This window comes from Lepisma saccharinum, chromosome 1 (genome assembly GCF_977018435.1).
Source record: "Lepisma saccharinum chromosome 1, izLepSacc3.1, whole genome shotgun sequence".
In the NCBI taxonomy this organism is placed as follows: domain Eukaryota; kingdom Metazoa; phylum Arthropoda; class Insecta; order Zygentoma; family Lepismatidae; genus Lepisma; species Lepisma saccharinum.
The window spans coordinates 145,966,931-145,980,698 of record NC_139229.1 but is presented as its reverse complement, the minus strand read 5'-3'; the positions used below and the strand labels follow the sequence as shown (position 1 = coordinate 145,980,698).

Below are 13,768 nucleotides of genomic sequence, written 5' to 3'. Positions count from 1 at the left end.
CATGCTGCCTGACACATAAAAAATTAACACCTCAAGTAGATTAAACAATTAAGTGGGCGGCGCTTTACTCTAATAGTACGCACTTTAAACTAATACAAAGGAGCATAAACAACAATAAATTTAAGACCATTAAAAAAAATATCACAAGGAATAAGAAAAATTGACCTGAGACGAATAAATTACAAATGACAAGCGCGACGGGAGTTTGATATAAAATTTCGAGTTGAGTGGGCGTTTTCAAAATGTTGACGGATTTCAAGGGCGTTCTCTAAATCAATCGGGCCGTCACGTGCTGACAATCACACAGATGAATACATTACCAACTCTCAGCTTCCGAGGTGCATCCTGGCGTCGTTATGGGCGATTGAAAAACACATAGTATTCACACGGAAGGTTTCCTTGGTCGCGACGATGAAGATGCGAAAAGTGTTCATACTTCTGGTTCCTCGGTTTCTCTTCCCCTCGGGATCGGTGGTCTGGGCGTCGGGACGTCAACGTGGCGGATGGTAGGCATCATCGGCGTATCAATAGGGCGGCGTTCGACCTCTCTCTCTCTCTCCATGGCGGCGGATAGGCATCATCGGCGTGGCTCGTCGTTCCTCTCTCTCTCCGTGGCGTATGGTAGGCATCATCGGCGTAGTCTCTTCTGACATCGGGCGAATCGACGTAACGCCCTCATCTCTCTTCTTCCTCTAGCCCGCCATAGTTTCCGGTGTTCCTCGTTTCTCAAAAAATTATAAACGGCGTAAGGCAATCACAAAAAACACGGTCTCGCTTCAACTGCTCCCAGCGGTTGAGGTAGGCGCACTCGTGTAGACTTACTGTCTATCACACACACTGGTGTTCGTAAAACACAACAAAGTCCACTGTACACGCAGAGGTAGCACGAAGGTGCTCTTGTTACAAGAATCGCGGCAAAACTGTATATGGAGAGATAGCACGGAGCTGCTCTCGCTACAAGGATCGCGGTAAGACTGTGTGTCGAAAAACCATGTCCTTCGTTTTATTTATATTTTGAAAGAAGACGCTAGGCGTTCGTTGAAGTGACGCTTCCGAAGAGGTCATTTCACTTTGCTCTATTGTCTCCCAAGTGGGACGAGCCGTGCTCGAAGTTGAGTTTGTGCGGATTAAGCCCCAGCCTCGCTGTCGCCCATAGCTCAATTGCAACCGGTGTCCACAAACTGATCAATTACAACCGATTTGATCTGGCGTGCGTAATTGTTGCTTGATCGCGACGAAACTCCACACATCCGTCCTTGCACACATGCCGCTGCGCCGGTATAAGTTTCACGTGAATCTGACCGCTGGAATCCGAGATATTTAAATGTTTGTCATTACGGTCGAATTTCCTAAGCTTTAGACGCATTACGTGACCCTTCAGGTGCTCACCCTTAAGACACGTGAACGTCTCGTTCCTCCCGTCGGCTTGGCAAAAATCAAATATGTATTCTTACAACTTAAAACTCTCAACGCTTTGAATCAACACATTTTTTACCGCTATGGACAATAATAATAATAATAATAATGACGTCGGTAAATCTGACTGTCACAATTTAATACACTTGTAACAATAAGGATTTTCATTCTCGGCTAATTTTATTTGTCACGTACACATCTCATCGCTTTGCATAAATACCTAAATATTAATGAACAGAACACAAATGCATTGCACGTCATCTTGTTGCTAACAAGAACAGCAAACTCTCGGAAACCACAGGCAAAAAAGTCGCCTTTGCAAACTCACAGATTGGCTGTTCCACAGTATCTAGTCGAGGAAAGCCAGTAGCAATTAGAACATGTACTATTCCTCCAAACCAGTCAAGCAGCCAGCCAGGCAGTCATCACATCCGGGCAGGTAGCCAGTTCAGCGCCAACTAACTGGATATCAAGTTCCGTGTGATTCGGCCTTTATTCATTGCCTTTGCTTTTAACCCAGTTCTGGAAGTGAAGTGGTGGATATGGACACACTACTTCCGGCTGGAAGGTTCGATGCGCATCAACTTCCAACGCGACGTGAACTCGACGTTGCCGCTTGAAAGCTTTCAGCGTACTACCCGTACGTCGTGATGCCGTCACCTCGAGGATTCTACTCGCTCTAACTCGCTGTTATCCTTTCCCTCCTTGGATACGAGCTTAGTTTTACCGTAAACGTTTTCCTCTAGTATCACATTCCTGAGTGTCAACATGGTGGACATTGATGATATGGAACATTTTATCGCGGAGGTGAAGAAGAATCAACCGATATGGAACACGTCTCTGGAAGACTACCATGACAAAGCGAAGAAGAAAGCAGCATGGGCCAACGTTATCCAGGCGTTTTGTCCAAACTTTTTGGAATTGTCGGAGAAAGAGCGAACTGAAGTTGCTAAGTGTGCTGGAATATTAATATACAGGGTATTCATAATGGTACAGTTCCACTGAGGTGACGTTACTGCAGTTTACGAGGAACTTTACGGAATACAACTTTTTAAATGTTGCTTGTGGTTCATAGCCTTCCAGAGACGTACTTGACAAAATGCCTTGGGTTGCTACTGGAACATAAGGCATTCAGAAAGCATCTAGCGTCCACATTCACATCTTTCCATCTCGCGCTACGATGCCAGGGGCCCCGGGTTCGAATCCTGACCTAGGCATGGATGTTTGTGAGTGTCCATTCATCAATTTTAGCATATCATCACTCATCCCCATCTTTGCAAATTTGCCAAAAGTGGCACAAAAAGCGAAGTAAAATAAAGCCAATCAATCAAAACACCTTTCCATCTATTTTGGTATCTTCCCTCTTCCCTAGTACCCAGGTGGTTTCAGTTAAGTTTCACGATGGCTGGTGTTTTGTTTTTCATTGGTACTCGTAGTTCATTAAATGCAGCTTACATTCAGAGTTAATTTATACACAATTCCTATCAGAAATCGAAAGCGCATCATTTGATTGCTTTAACAATTTCTCTATAATTAGTATTACTACTATTAACGATTGAGATGCTCCCTCTTACCTCCTTGTCCCCAGGCGCTGCCTATGTCCATGCCTTTTCGTTGTTGGAGTACGTCCTATTGTAGTTGCATGTGTTCCTATCGCAGTTTACACACACGTTGCTTCAATGGAATTGTAACCAGAATACTTATTTTGCACATTTCGTGTGCTAATGTGCTAAGTTAATGCAAAGTTTTCGTATCTGGATTAAACAAACAGTATTGTTATTAGGACTTGAGTTTCTAACAGTGCATTACCGGCACAGGCATAGTTTTATGAACAACGCCTGGTTAGATTTAATGAAGAGAACTGAAACTTAGTTGTGATTTTTATCATTAGATGTTTTAAAGATAAATTTAGCATCAGAGTGATCATAAATTATTTACCGATTAGATTATGTTGAAAAGTTGGTAATATTTCCAACAAATCCGTGTTCCTTCTTTTATACCTCATCTTAACGGAAACTTACACCCACTGCACACTTTCCTTTCTTTGTTTTTTTCAGCGAAAAAGTATGCCGATAAATGGAAGAATATAAGAGACAACTTCAAGAAAAGCCAGAGGAAGTCTACGGATAGACAAGTTCCCATCGTCAGAAGACGATACATCTATACTCGGCATTTGTCATTCTTGCAGGAAACTATACGCCATCTCAAGCAAGTAGATGCTAACTATGCGGTCTTCCGGTGAAGTAAATTGAATGCTATCTAGTTGTTTGCGGTGTCTCACTCATTCGCTCAATCTCACTGACTGCCACTGAGATCGTTAGGCACAACTGTACATTCAATTTGTTATAACAAAAGGCGATTGATTTAATGTTTTCCGAGTCTTTACTCAGTCGTACGTAATTGACTGGAACGGAGAAACTCCGCGAAGATGTTACATTGTCTCTGTTCCAGTCCCTTCCAATAAAATTCTGAGGTAAAAACTGGATGTCGTTACATGCAATTGAAAGAAATATAGGTTACATAAGTATGAAAGCACAAAATTACCCTAGAGTAATATTTTTTTTTATCTTGTGAATCATTTATGTTCGTAATCATTCATTTTAACATGCATTGTTGTATAGCTATTATTAATTTTCTGTCTCTTTGTCTCTACAAATTTGTACAATATTTAATCCAAAACATTCTAACAAAATTAAAAAATTAGCCTAATAACATGATGTAGAAAACACTGTATATTCTCATAACCAATATTTCGCTTGGAAGACAAAATTTTGGTCTTAATTTTGAAAGCAGTAGTCGATAATACACGGCCCAGTAATGTATGAAAGTAATTAATAAGAAATGTCATTGCTTTACAAATGTTGAACATGTTCTCTTTTAGTTGGGTGTGAAGCTGTCTAGTGACCGAAGATCCTCGACTTTAGAGATGTAAGAACTTTGATTCTCACGAACATCTGTCGAGCCTGAGACAGAAACGGGCACAAGAAATATTCGCCAATATGAATCTTTGTACCAAGACGAGTCTGGCCACAGCCTACTGTCGGATTAAAAATTAAGGATACTAGAGTTTGGAATCCAATTAAATTTTTACCAGTAGACCGTTGAACCGTGGAAACTGCGGGTTGACACCATTGATAAAATAGCCGTAGGTGTTGCCTCGTTCCACGTATACCTCTTTATTCCGTTGAATAAAAATCTGTATAATATCGGTTTCGCAATGTGAATTAACACTGATAATGAATTTTAAAAACAGGTGCAAAGAGCTTCAAAACAAGACCAATATTGTATTTGAAGGACTATCCAAAACTAAGAGAAAGTTGTTTCACAAAATTGATAAGAACGTTTCTTGACAAATTATAAAAATCCGAAAATTTAGAATTGTGTTTAAAACCTTTCTCCCTGCACTGTATTAAAATTTCATCACATTCGGATCACAAGTTTATTATTCGCAGAATTTCAAAGAGAGCAATCATTTGCAAAACTTTAAACACAGCACTTTTCTGTTCTCACTCGAAAAGAAAATGGTTACCACAGATGAATGCAGAATTAATTTTTAATTTGAGCCCAAACTCAGAGTATTGATAACTATTAATCCGACAGTAGTCTTGTCTCTTGAATGAGAAACTCCTTAACGCCGACTGATGGCCGTGTGCACGAACGAAGATCAAATTTTAAACTCGGATCGGGAAAGGATCACTGGAAAATTCCAATGCACGAAGACGGTTCAACACTTTATAGCGATCTAGGAACATCAAAACGAGTTTATCTTCTGATCGGCCATTCGCGACCATTTTGGTGTCTGATCCTGGTTCACGATACTGACGCTTCGACTGCAGGCAGTTGTTTTTAAATATAAAAAGAGCGGAAAGTGATATCGAGGGAATGCAAACGCTAGAGATGTTGGCTGTACAATGCTGATAATTCGAGAACTACTTATGTAAACTAAGAACTGCCAAAAATAATAATAATAATTTGTGGTTCTGTGGTGCAAAGTCGTAATGTTTCTAAATACTGTACTGTCCATCCCAGAACACAAAACATATATAAATGTCATATATTACGTGCAAGGTTTACGATATTGCTACATGGTGTTGGAAATATAATTGTATAAATTTACGAAAATACATGTTACTGGCTATTTACTCGACACGATAATATAAATATATAAGAATTGAGAAATGAAAAATTCAAATACTTACCACAGTACAGTAATAATAGAAATAATAATAATATATTGAGCGGGCGAGGTTCAGCGTACGCTGTTCTCTCAAAAATAATGCATTTCGTAAGTCATTAAAGTCCCGTAGAAGAAGGTTCCATACTTTCTCCTTATCCCTTTGTCTTGTACCGTCAGTTCTTTTTTAATATTATTATTTATTTACACTCTACTACATCCTTGTACTCGTCCACAAAGTTGATCAGTACATTACTCAAATTCAGATAAGTTTGCGGCCCGAATTACTTTCTTCTCCTACATGTTGATACTTTAACACATCACACTATTCTGTGGTGTTCTTGATTGTCATTTGTTTTAGCCAACCAATCAGGTATAGCCTTACAAATAATCTCGGATCAGTTGAACGGAATCTCGTGAACGTCGTTTTTGGTTGGTGCAATGCAAATCTTTAAACCAAGTTCATTTAGAGTGGATTAAAATTGATCTCGTTCATCTGAACTTCGAAAAAATCGGCGTTGGTGCACGCGGCCATGAGACGCAAGAAAACGTGCCAACACAAGTTTTTTGTCTGCTTCTATTGAAATCAATGGTGTAACAACGCCCACTATAGGGAAACGCGGGTGTCGAAGCGTAGAATTTCAGTGCCAGAAGTCTGCAGGTTATCTGTGCCTAATTTTGTTATAAACTTTTTTCTTTCAGTGTAATTTTTTTTTTTCATGGAACAATAATTGCAACTAGTGGTTTAATTGTTTTATACAGTATAACACTATTCCTATAAAATAATAACATTTCAAGTAGCCTCACTTGTTACTAATCATTTCATTACAAGAGAATTCGGGGTCAGTGGACAAGAAGCCATAAACTATTTTTCTGTAGAAGAAGAGTTTTTGATTAAAATATTTTTTCTCAACGTTACAACTGTTTTTAATTTTCTGAACTACCTAATAGACGGATTCTAATGCTTCCCAGTTTATAGTTACGAAAGGAAAACAATAACTTACCTGAGACACATATACAGTATGTCTTTTTTCACATGGCACTAATCGGCGAAATGTGATATTTTGGCGTTCTATCATAGGCTTAACTAATAAACCCAAACTTGTCCTTCGCACTTTTCTTCTTCTTCTCTAAGGAGTGGAGCAACAAACAGCAAGTCAGAGGAAGTCTTCCTCAGAACTGGACCTCATCCTGCAAACACATGTACCGCAATATTGCACTTCCCAGAAATGGCCGAGCATCGAAAATGTTCCGCGCTGCGGTAGATGACCAGACTACCCTCGGAAAGGCACACGGAACTTTCCACTGGAGTTTCGGGGTGGCGTTTTACTTCGTCTCGCCTCGATTCTCTAAATAATAGATACACTCCTGTTCAGATAAAGTGGCACATTCGTCGACTGTTCAGTCCTATAAAGTGAGTCACTTTATGTGAACAAGAGTGTTAAAAATTGTAATACAAACTAATATTTTTTTTCATATTAAGAATACATGTAACCTGTCTGCCATACTGGCTGGAGTATACGATTAAATACACTGCTCGTCATTAAAATTGCAACACCCAGATAAGAAAATGATTACAGTTAGAGCTCGGTGGTGTGACATGTTACACGTAGAACATTGTTGCATAACCCCAAGGAGCTAGTAGCGTGTACAGCCTCCACGGGCGGCAATACTTGCTGCAACACGGCGAGGCATGGACAGAATGAGTCTATCGATGTCTGCTTGCGGTATGGCGTCCCAAGCGGCTTCCACACGGTGCCAGAGGTCTTCAACATTACGTGCCGGAAACCTGAGTTGGGCCAGCCGGCGACCCACCATGGACCAGACATGTTCAATTGGCGACATATCCGGCGAACGTGCTGGCCAAGGAAGCAGGGGTACGTGGTTAGCTTCCATAAATGCGAGGACATTCCTTGCAACATGGGGGCGCGCGTTATCCTGTTGAAAAGTGGCATTATGCAGTGCATGGATTAATGGGACAGCAACAGGGGTGAGAACCTGTGTGATGTACCGTTGGCTGTTCAATGTCCCTTGAATGCGTACGAGACGCGAACGAAGACCTATGGCGATGGCACCCCATACCATGATACCCATTGAAGGCCCTGTGTGATTATGCATGATGCAGGCGTCATGAAGCCTAGTGCCACTGTGCCGCCACACGCGTGTACGTCCATCATGATGTTGTATACAGAAGCGGGATTCATCAGAGAACACTACAGCATTCCACTCTGCCATCCATGTACGACAGTCTTGGCACCATCTCAGACGCAAACGCCTATGCTCTAGCGTCAGAGGAATCCGCAACAGTGGGCGCCGGGGAAAAATTCACCGGTTCGCCAAACGGCGAAGCACGGTTCGTGGGTGTTGAGTTTTGGGTTCTTTCAGTTCTTCCGTAATCCAGAAAATGGAGTTAAGAATAAGACAGTATTTGTAACACAAACAAAAGTGTATAATTCCGGAACACAGTAATAGAACAAGTACAACAACTTACATATCGGTGTAATAGAAAGAAATCTCGTCACGGACAACGGCTATGACTTTTTAGACATACATGACAGGAACAATGCACAGACTGATAACAAACAACATTTAATAACCAGGTCTGGCGTTCAAGTTCAATCGGCATACGACAGTGGAGACACTTGACGTTGTAAAACATCCCGTACTTCATGCGCAATCCTCGTTGACGTGGCCGTTCTGTCTGTAAGGGCCATGCGTATCAGACGTCTGTCCTCACGTTCCGTCGTCCGACGCGGACGTTGTGAACCTCTACGTCGCTCTACAGTGCCTTCCTGGACCCACTGGTTCCATACACGGATCACTGTGGATGCATTCCGTCCTACACGGGCACCGATCTCACGGTAGGATAATCCGCATTCACGGTATGCAACAATTCGGCCGCGATCGAACTGGGAAACCTACTGGAATCGCTACCGTATTCGACGACGTGGCATTGCTGACCGATTTTAACACACTACACTCACGACCATGCACTTTCACTGCTCTTCTGCACCTATCTGACCTGCTACAGGTACCACTTACCAGATGGCGTGGCAGGCGCACATGACGGCCTTGAACAACTAATCATTTCCTTGTGCACTTATATATATATATAAACTGCTCGCCATTAAAAATGCAACACCCAGAAGGAGTAATCGGAATCGGACGAAATGTGCACAGTGTGTAGAGGAGAGGTGCACAAGGAAATGATTAGGTGTTCATCACATATATATATATATTAATTTACTACAGTCTCGAACGAGAAATAACGCTTGAACAGCAAATCTCGATCTTGTCTCGATTTTACACATGTCTCTGGACTTGGTCTGTTTTCTACTAGTGTGAAACGTCTTGCCTACTTTTTCTCACGATGGTGTCAGTCTCTTCCCTGTACCATCCGCAGTCCTTACAAGCTGTACCCTTTCTTTCTTCCTGTCTGGCGGCATCGCCACAATTTTATTTTGATCAGTTTTGTTAAAACAAGCGTACGTAATTGCAAGCGTTATCAGTGGAATACAGCAACGCCAAATATCGGCCACATTCGAAAGTGGCAACACACAACGTACAAATCAGCTCGACGAGCTGCGAGTGGAATGTTTTCGTCTCATCCGTGGCTCGGAGGCGGGGAACGGTATGCTACTTCGTGCAGGCCTGCGCAAGTTAATCGAGCTCACCGATCTCTGCTCGAGCTTAAATGAAAGTGCCAGGAAGTGAAGGACGAAACGTTTCAGCTGTAGCTCGCGAGCTGATACATATTCGTTCGTATTACTTTTATTTTTTATTCTGCGCTTTAAAAAGTACCAATTCCAATTCTGTGAATAGATTTAACTTCTGGAGGTCTGCGTTTTTGTGTCTGTGTGTGTTTTGTGAATTTTGAAGTTCAAGCATGTCTCTCCAAGAGCAAAATACTCCAAATGAAGACGAAACTGCTAGCGAAAGAGTTACGAAAAGGCGGACAAGGAAAAGAAAGCTCGGCGAAACCAATACATCTTCAAAAAGTGACCTCTTGCAACTTTTGTTTGAAGATTCCCCATTTGCTACCGGTGGCGCTAGTGAATATTTTGCCGCAGGAACTCTGAGTAGAGATGCATCTGTAAAGTCAAAGGTTGTTTCAGCTTATTCTCTGCGAACTTACTTCACTTATGAAGTTGATTCCGAGAAGCGTAAGTTTGGAATTTGTAAATTGTGCTTGGAACTGCGAAATATGGAAGTTAGGATCCCAATGGCAGACTCAAATACTAAAGGCGTCAATAGACATTTGCTTAAAGTTCATCCCTTCGAGTACTACAAAGTGCATCCCGATAAACTAGATATGGAGCCAGAAATTGCGCAGTACTTGCGTTCAAAGGTAAACTTACTTATATAGAATAGCTGTAGGATATTTACAAGTAGAAATTTTAAAGAAAGCTTTCTTGAACACCTTGCATAGTATTATCACGTCATAAGATAATCAGAGAACAATTTCCTTTTTCCGTGTGCAAAATTTCCCTTTTGTCCACTTTTCCCTTCATCTTGGAAAAGTTAAAACAAAACTCCAACATTTAATATTAACTTTTTGGCTAATCGTGAAGATGAAGATGAAAATGAGTGATGTGAAATTGATGAGAGGACCATCAGAAAGAACACACATGCCCAGTCCGGGATTCGAACCCAGGACCCTTGGCATCGTAATGCACCTGTTAACCACTGCACAACAAATAGAAACAGAAAGTGCTTGATAAGATATTTGCTTCTCCATAACTCATGATTATATTATAAGTATTATTCGCTGTATGAGTAGGGATTAATTATATTTGTATGTCTAGTCAACCTAGCCACCTAAGCAGCAGCAGCAGCTTCCGCATTTGCAAATGGAGGATAAATGAAGGTAAATCAGAGAAAGTCATTAAAATACATGTATACAAATTTTGTAACATAATACATGCAGACGGCTGTAAAAACATATAACAAGAAATAATGTTAGATACAGTTGACGAAAATTAGTTTCAGATTCATATATTTGGTACTGTCATTCAAAGTTCGGCGGCAATAAATAACCCTCGATTATACAGCAATGCTAAACAACGTATAATTTTAATGTTTTATGTTAGTACTTGGTAAGTCTTTCAGGGGAAGGGGGGGGGGGGTCCGGACCCTTGGACCTCGCCCCTAAATACGTCTTTGACAGTCTGGTAGGATACGTTAGTGTCAAGCGTCTCCCAAGAAAATAATTATGTTGTTATGCAACAAAAGATTCATTGTACTATGTTAGTTTCTTGTTTATACACACAGACACAGATCAAATTAATGTTAAATAAAAGAATTATAAAAACTAAATATTTACTTCCTTCAAATAAATCGAAGCAAATGATCCTCAATTATACAACAAATGTTAAACAACGTATATTTTCATTATTTAATTTTTGTAATTGGTAAGTGTTTTTCGGGGGAGGGGGTCCGGACACCCTGGACCATACCCCATAAATACGTCCTTACTTTTATCCCAAGTAAATGAATTACCATTCAACGGACAAACTGGCATGTGGTAGTTGTATTATTATAGAGATGTATATCGACTAAGAATATTCGCAATATTTTCGTGGATAAGTAATTATATTAAACTGTTGTGAATATCTAGACAAAAGCTAAAGCAAACCACACGAAAATTCCCATAAATGTTTTCGCAGAATTCTGAATATCATTGCAGTTTTTCAAAAGGTGAGGAAATTTTCGAAACGGCTTAGCAGGAAGAATGTGTTGCCGGGGGAAGGGAGCAGCAGTGCCTTCTGAAAATAAATTTAAATCAGTTTTGCAGATCGCAGGTCTAATCTACATCCTTCGGAATTTAATAAGTACCATTGAAGAGCATTGGTGTAGCAAAATGGGTAGAAAAATCGTTATTTAAAATGATTGATGATACTCATAACCAGAAGAAGAGGATCATGGATTAGTTAATCTTGGTAATCATCCAAGAGAATATCATGCATGCCAAATATGACAAGATTTTGCAGACTTTATAGTGCAGTTTTATTTTGTACTATTTACTACTATGCAACTCAGGAACTCTATATAATATATAGCATTTTTGATAAGAAATATGTGTGAGTTATTAAATTTATTTCTGACCCATTGTCAATACTTTAATTAAGTGATTTGTATTATGTATTATTCACGCACACAAGGTGAATTCGTAGTTATTATGACTCAAGACTCTTTTGTAACCAGTATATTTAAACTATTGTATCTCAACATTAATCGTGATTTAGTTAATAAATTCGGAATGTAATATGTTATTCCACAGAAATGTGTATGCTGGCTCATTTATATCCCACTTATAGTGCATACCATGACAAATTATAGTTGATAGGTTTCGTGATCTTAACGTACGTAACTGTTATGTCACATATTTAAATCGTGATTCTCCCAAAGGATGTACATTTCTAATGCGTCTTTTCTATGTATAATTCCAGGTTGCTCGCCCATCTACCAGCATCGTAGCACCGATGCTTGAGACTGTGACTGATACTAAAGACATTCCGATCGTTCAAACTCCTGAATTGTCAAACCCTGCACTGTCAGTTTCTTCAACACCTCCAAGAATGTGCAATCCTCCAAGCCCGGAACCGACCCCTCAAAATGATCACATGCAGGAGAACTACTCTTCAATGCCCACGCCGAATTCAGATTACTGGATAAGGAAGACTGAGATGGAAGAAAAGGAACACATGGCTCGCATGGAACTGTTGAAGAAGGAAATGAGGAACAGGGATTTGGAAATGAGGGAGAGGGAACTGGACATTGAACGAAAACAAATCGAACTGGAAATCAAGTATACTGAACTCTTGCTTTTGCAGAAAAAGCTGAAGGAGTAACTATTGTTCCTGACTGATCGCGTGTTAAGTGTGTATGTTGACTAAAAAGACTAAAGGAACCCATTTCGGGGTTCAGGATGAATGGTTGTAAGCAGGTGAAATTCCGAAAGAGGCTGTATGTATATATTTTAGTTTATAGAAGTGAATATCTTGTTTTATAAGTAAGTAGTGAATTTTATTTTCAGATGGTTCTTCCAACTTTTCAGATTCCAGTAACAGAAACTAAGCTACATACATTGTAAGACTTTACCACTGAGGTGTTTATGGTAAAAATCTCACGCTACAAGTCATCACAATACAGTGGACTCTTCTTTAATTCGAACTCCTAGGGTACACGACAAAAGTTCGAAGTATCTAAAATTCGAATTAACGAAAACATGTATCATTAAAGATGATTTGAAGGGAAATAAACTTCTGTAATTTGAAGTATCCAAGTTCGAATTAAAAAAGAGTCCATTATATTATAGCTGCAATGCTGCCACATTTAGAGCAACACTGAGAAAGTTTCAATGTATAGATGGCATCAGTCTGAACATCCTTTATTGGTACATTTTTCGTATGAGGCTTGCTCAGACGCTACGAGTCCATGAAGAAAATTGTATTTTCTGTGCGTATGCAACTTAGCAACACAAAAATTCAGTGTTGGAAGGGATACTTAAATTTTCTGCAACAACATACCGAAAGTGATAGTTGGTAGTTGAAACAACGAGGCACTGATTGAAGCACACTTCGTTATATTGTCCTTAGATTCGGCATCCGTCGTTACATGTTTTCCTACCTATTATAGTTCCTGATTTATCAATTCAATTGGCCATGTGATATAGATTGATAAATCAGAAACTACGTATAATAGGTAGACATACTGACCAATCAAGGTAAGGACTAGTTTCTGAAATGTGCAAAAGTAACAAATAGGATAAACAACACATGGGATTTATTTGCTACCACTTTTAGTAAGTTGTGATAACACTTGGATGTTACTGGGTTGCATACATGGTCAATTATATTTTCTTTTTAATTATTGGATAAAGTTCGACTTGTGATTGGTCTAAATTAGGTATAAGATATGGGGGAAATGTATTAATAAAACATGTTCAAATTGTTGTCCTGTGCACGCTGAGAATGTTTATCAACATTGTACAGCAACAACCTGTAGAATAATTGCAAAGCTCACTAGTAACCCAACCACAGAGGCATGTTTCTGTTCTGAAATGAAAAGTATTATTATACGCACATTTTCTACAATAATTTATACGTGTATTTAGAATATACATTTTAAACAATACACACTCATCACAACCAGCCTTAAGTCCTAAAAGTTTATTTT

General features: G+C 39.8%; 1 protein-coding gene across 3 annotated transcripts in view; it reads left to right on the top strand.

Annotated features, from left to right (window-relative positions):
* LOC145989393 (uncharacterized) overlaps positions 1-12,741 on the top strand; it is a 40,510-nt gene extending 27,769 nt beyond the window's left edge. For all 3 annotated transcript variants that reach the window (XM_083124742.1, XM_083124739.1, XM_083124750.1), the window contains exon 2: positions 12,040-12,741. In XM_083124742.1, the coding sequence (XP_082980868.1) occupies positions 12,040-12,441 (402 nt within the window). In that variant the 3' untranslated portion in view covers positions 12,442-12,741. The remainder of the gene's footprint in view (positions 1-12,039) is intronic.
* Positions 12,742-13,768: the final 1,027 nt, after the last annotated feature.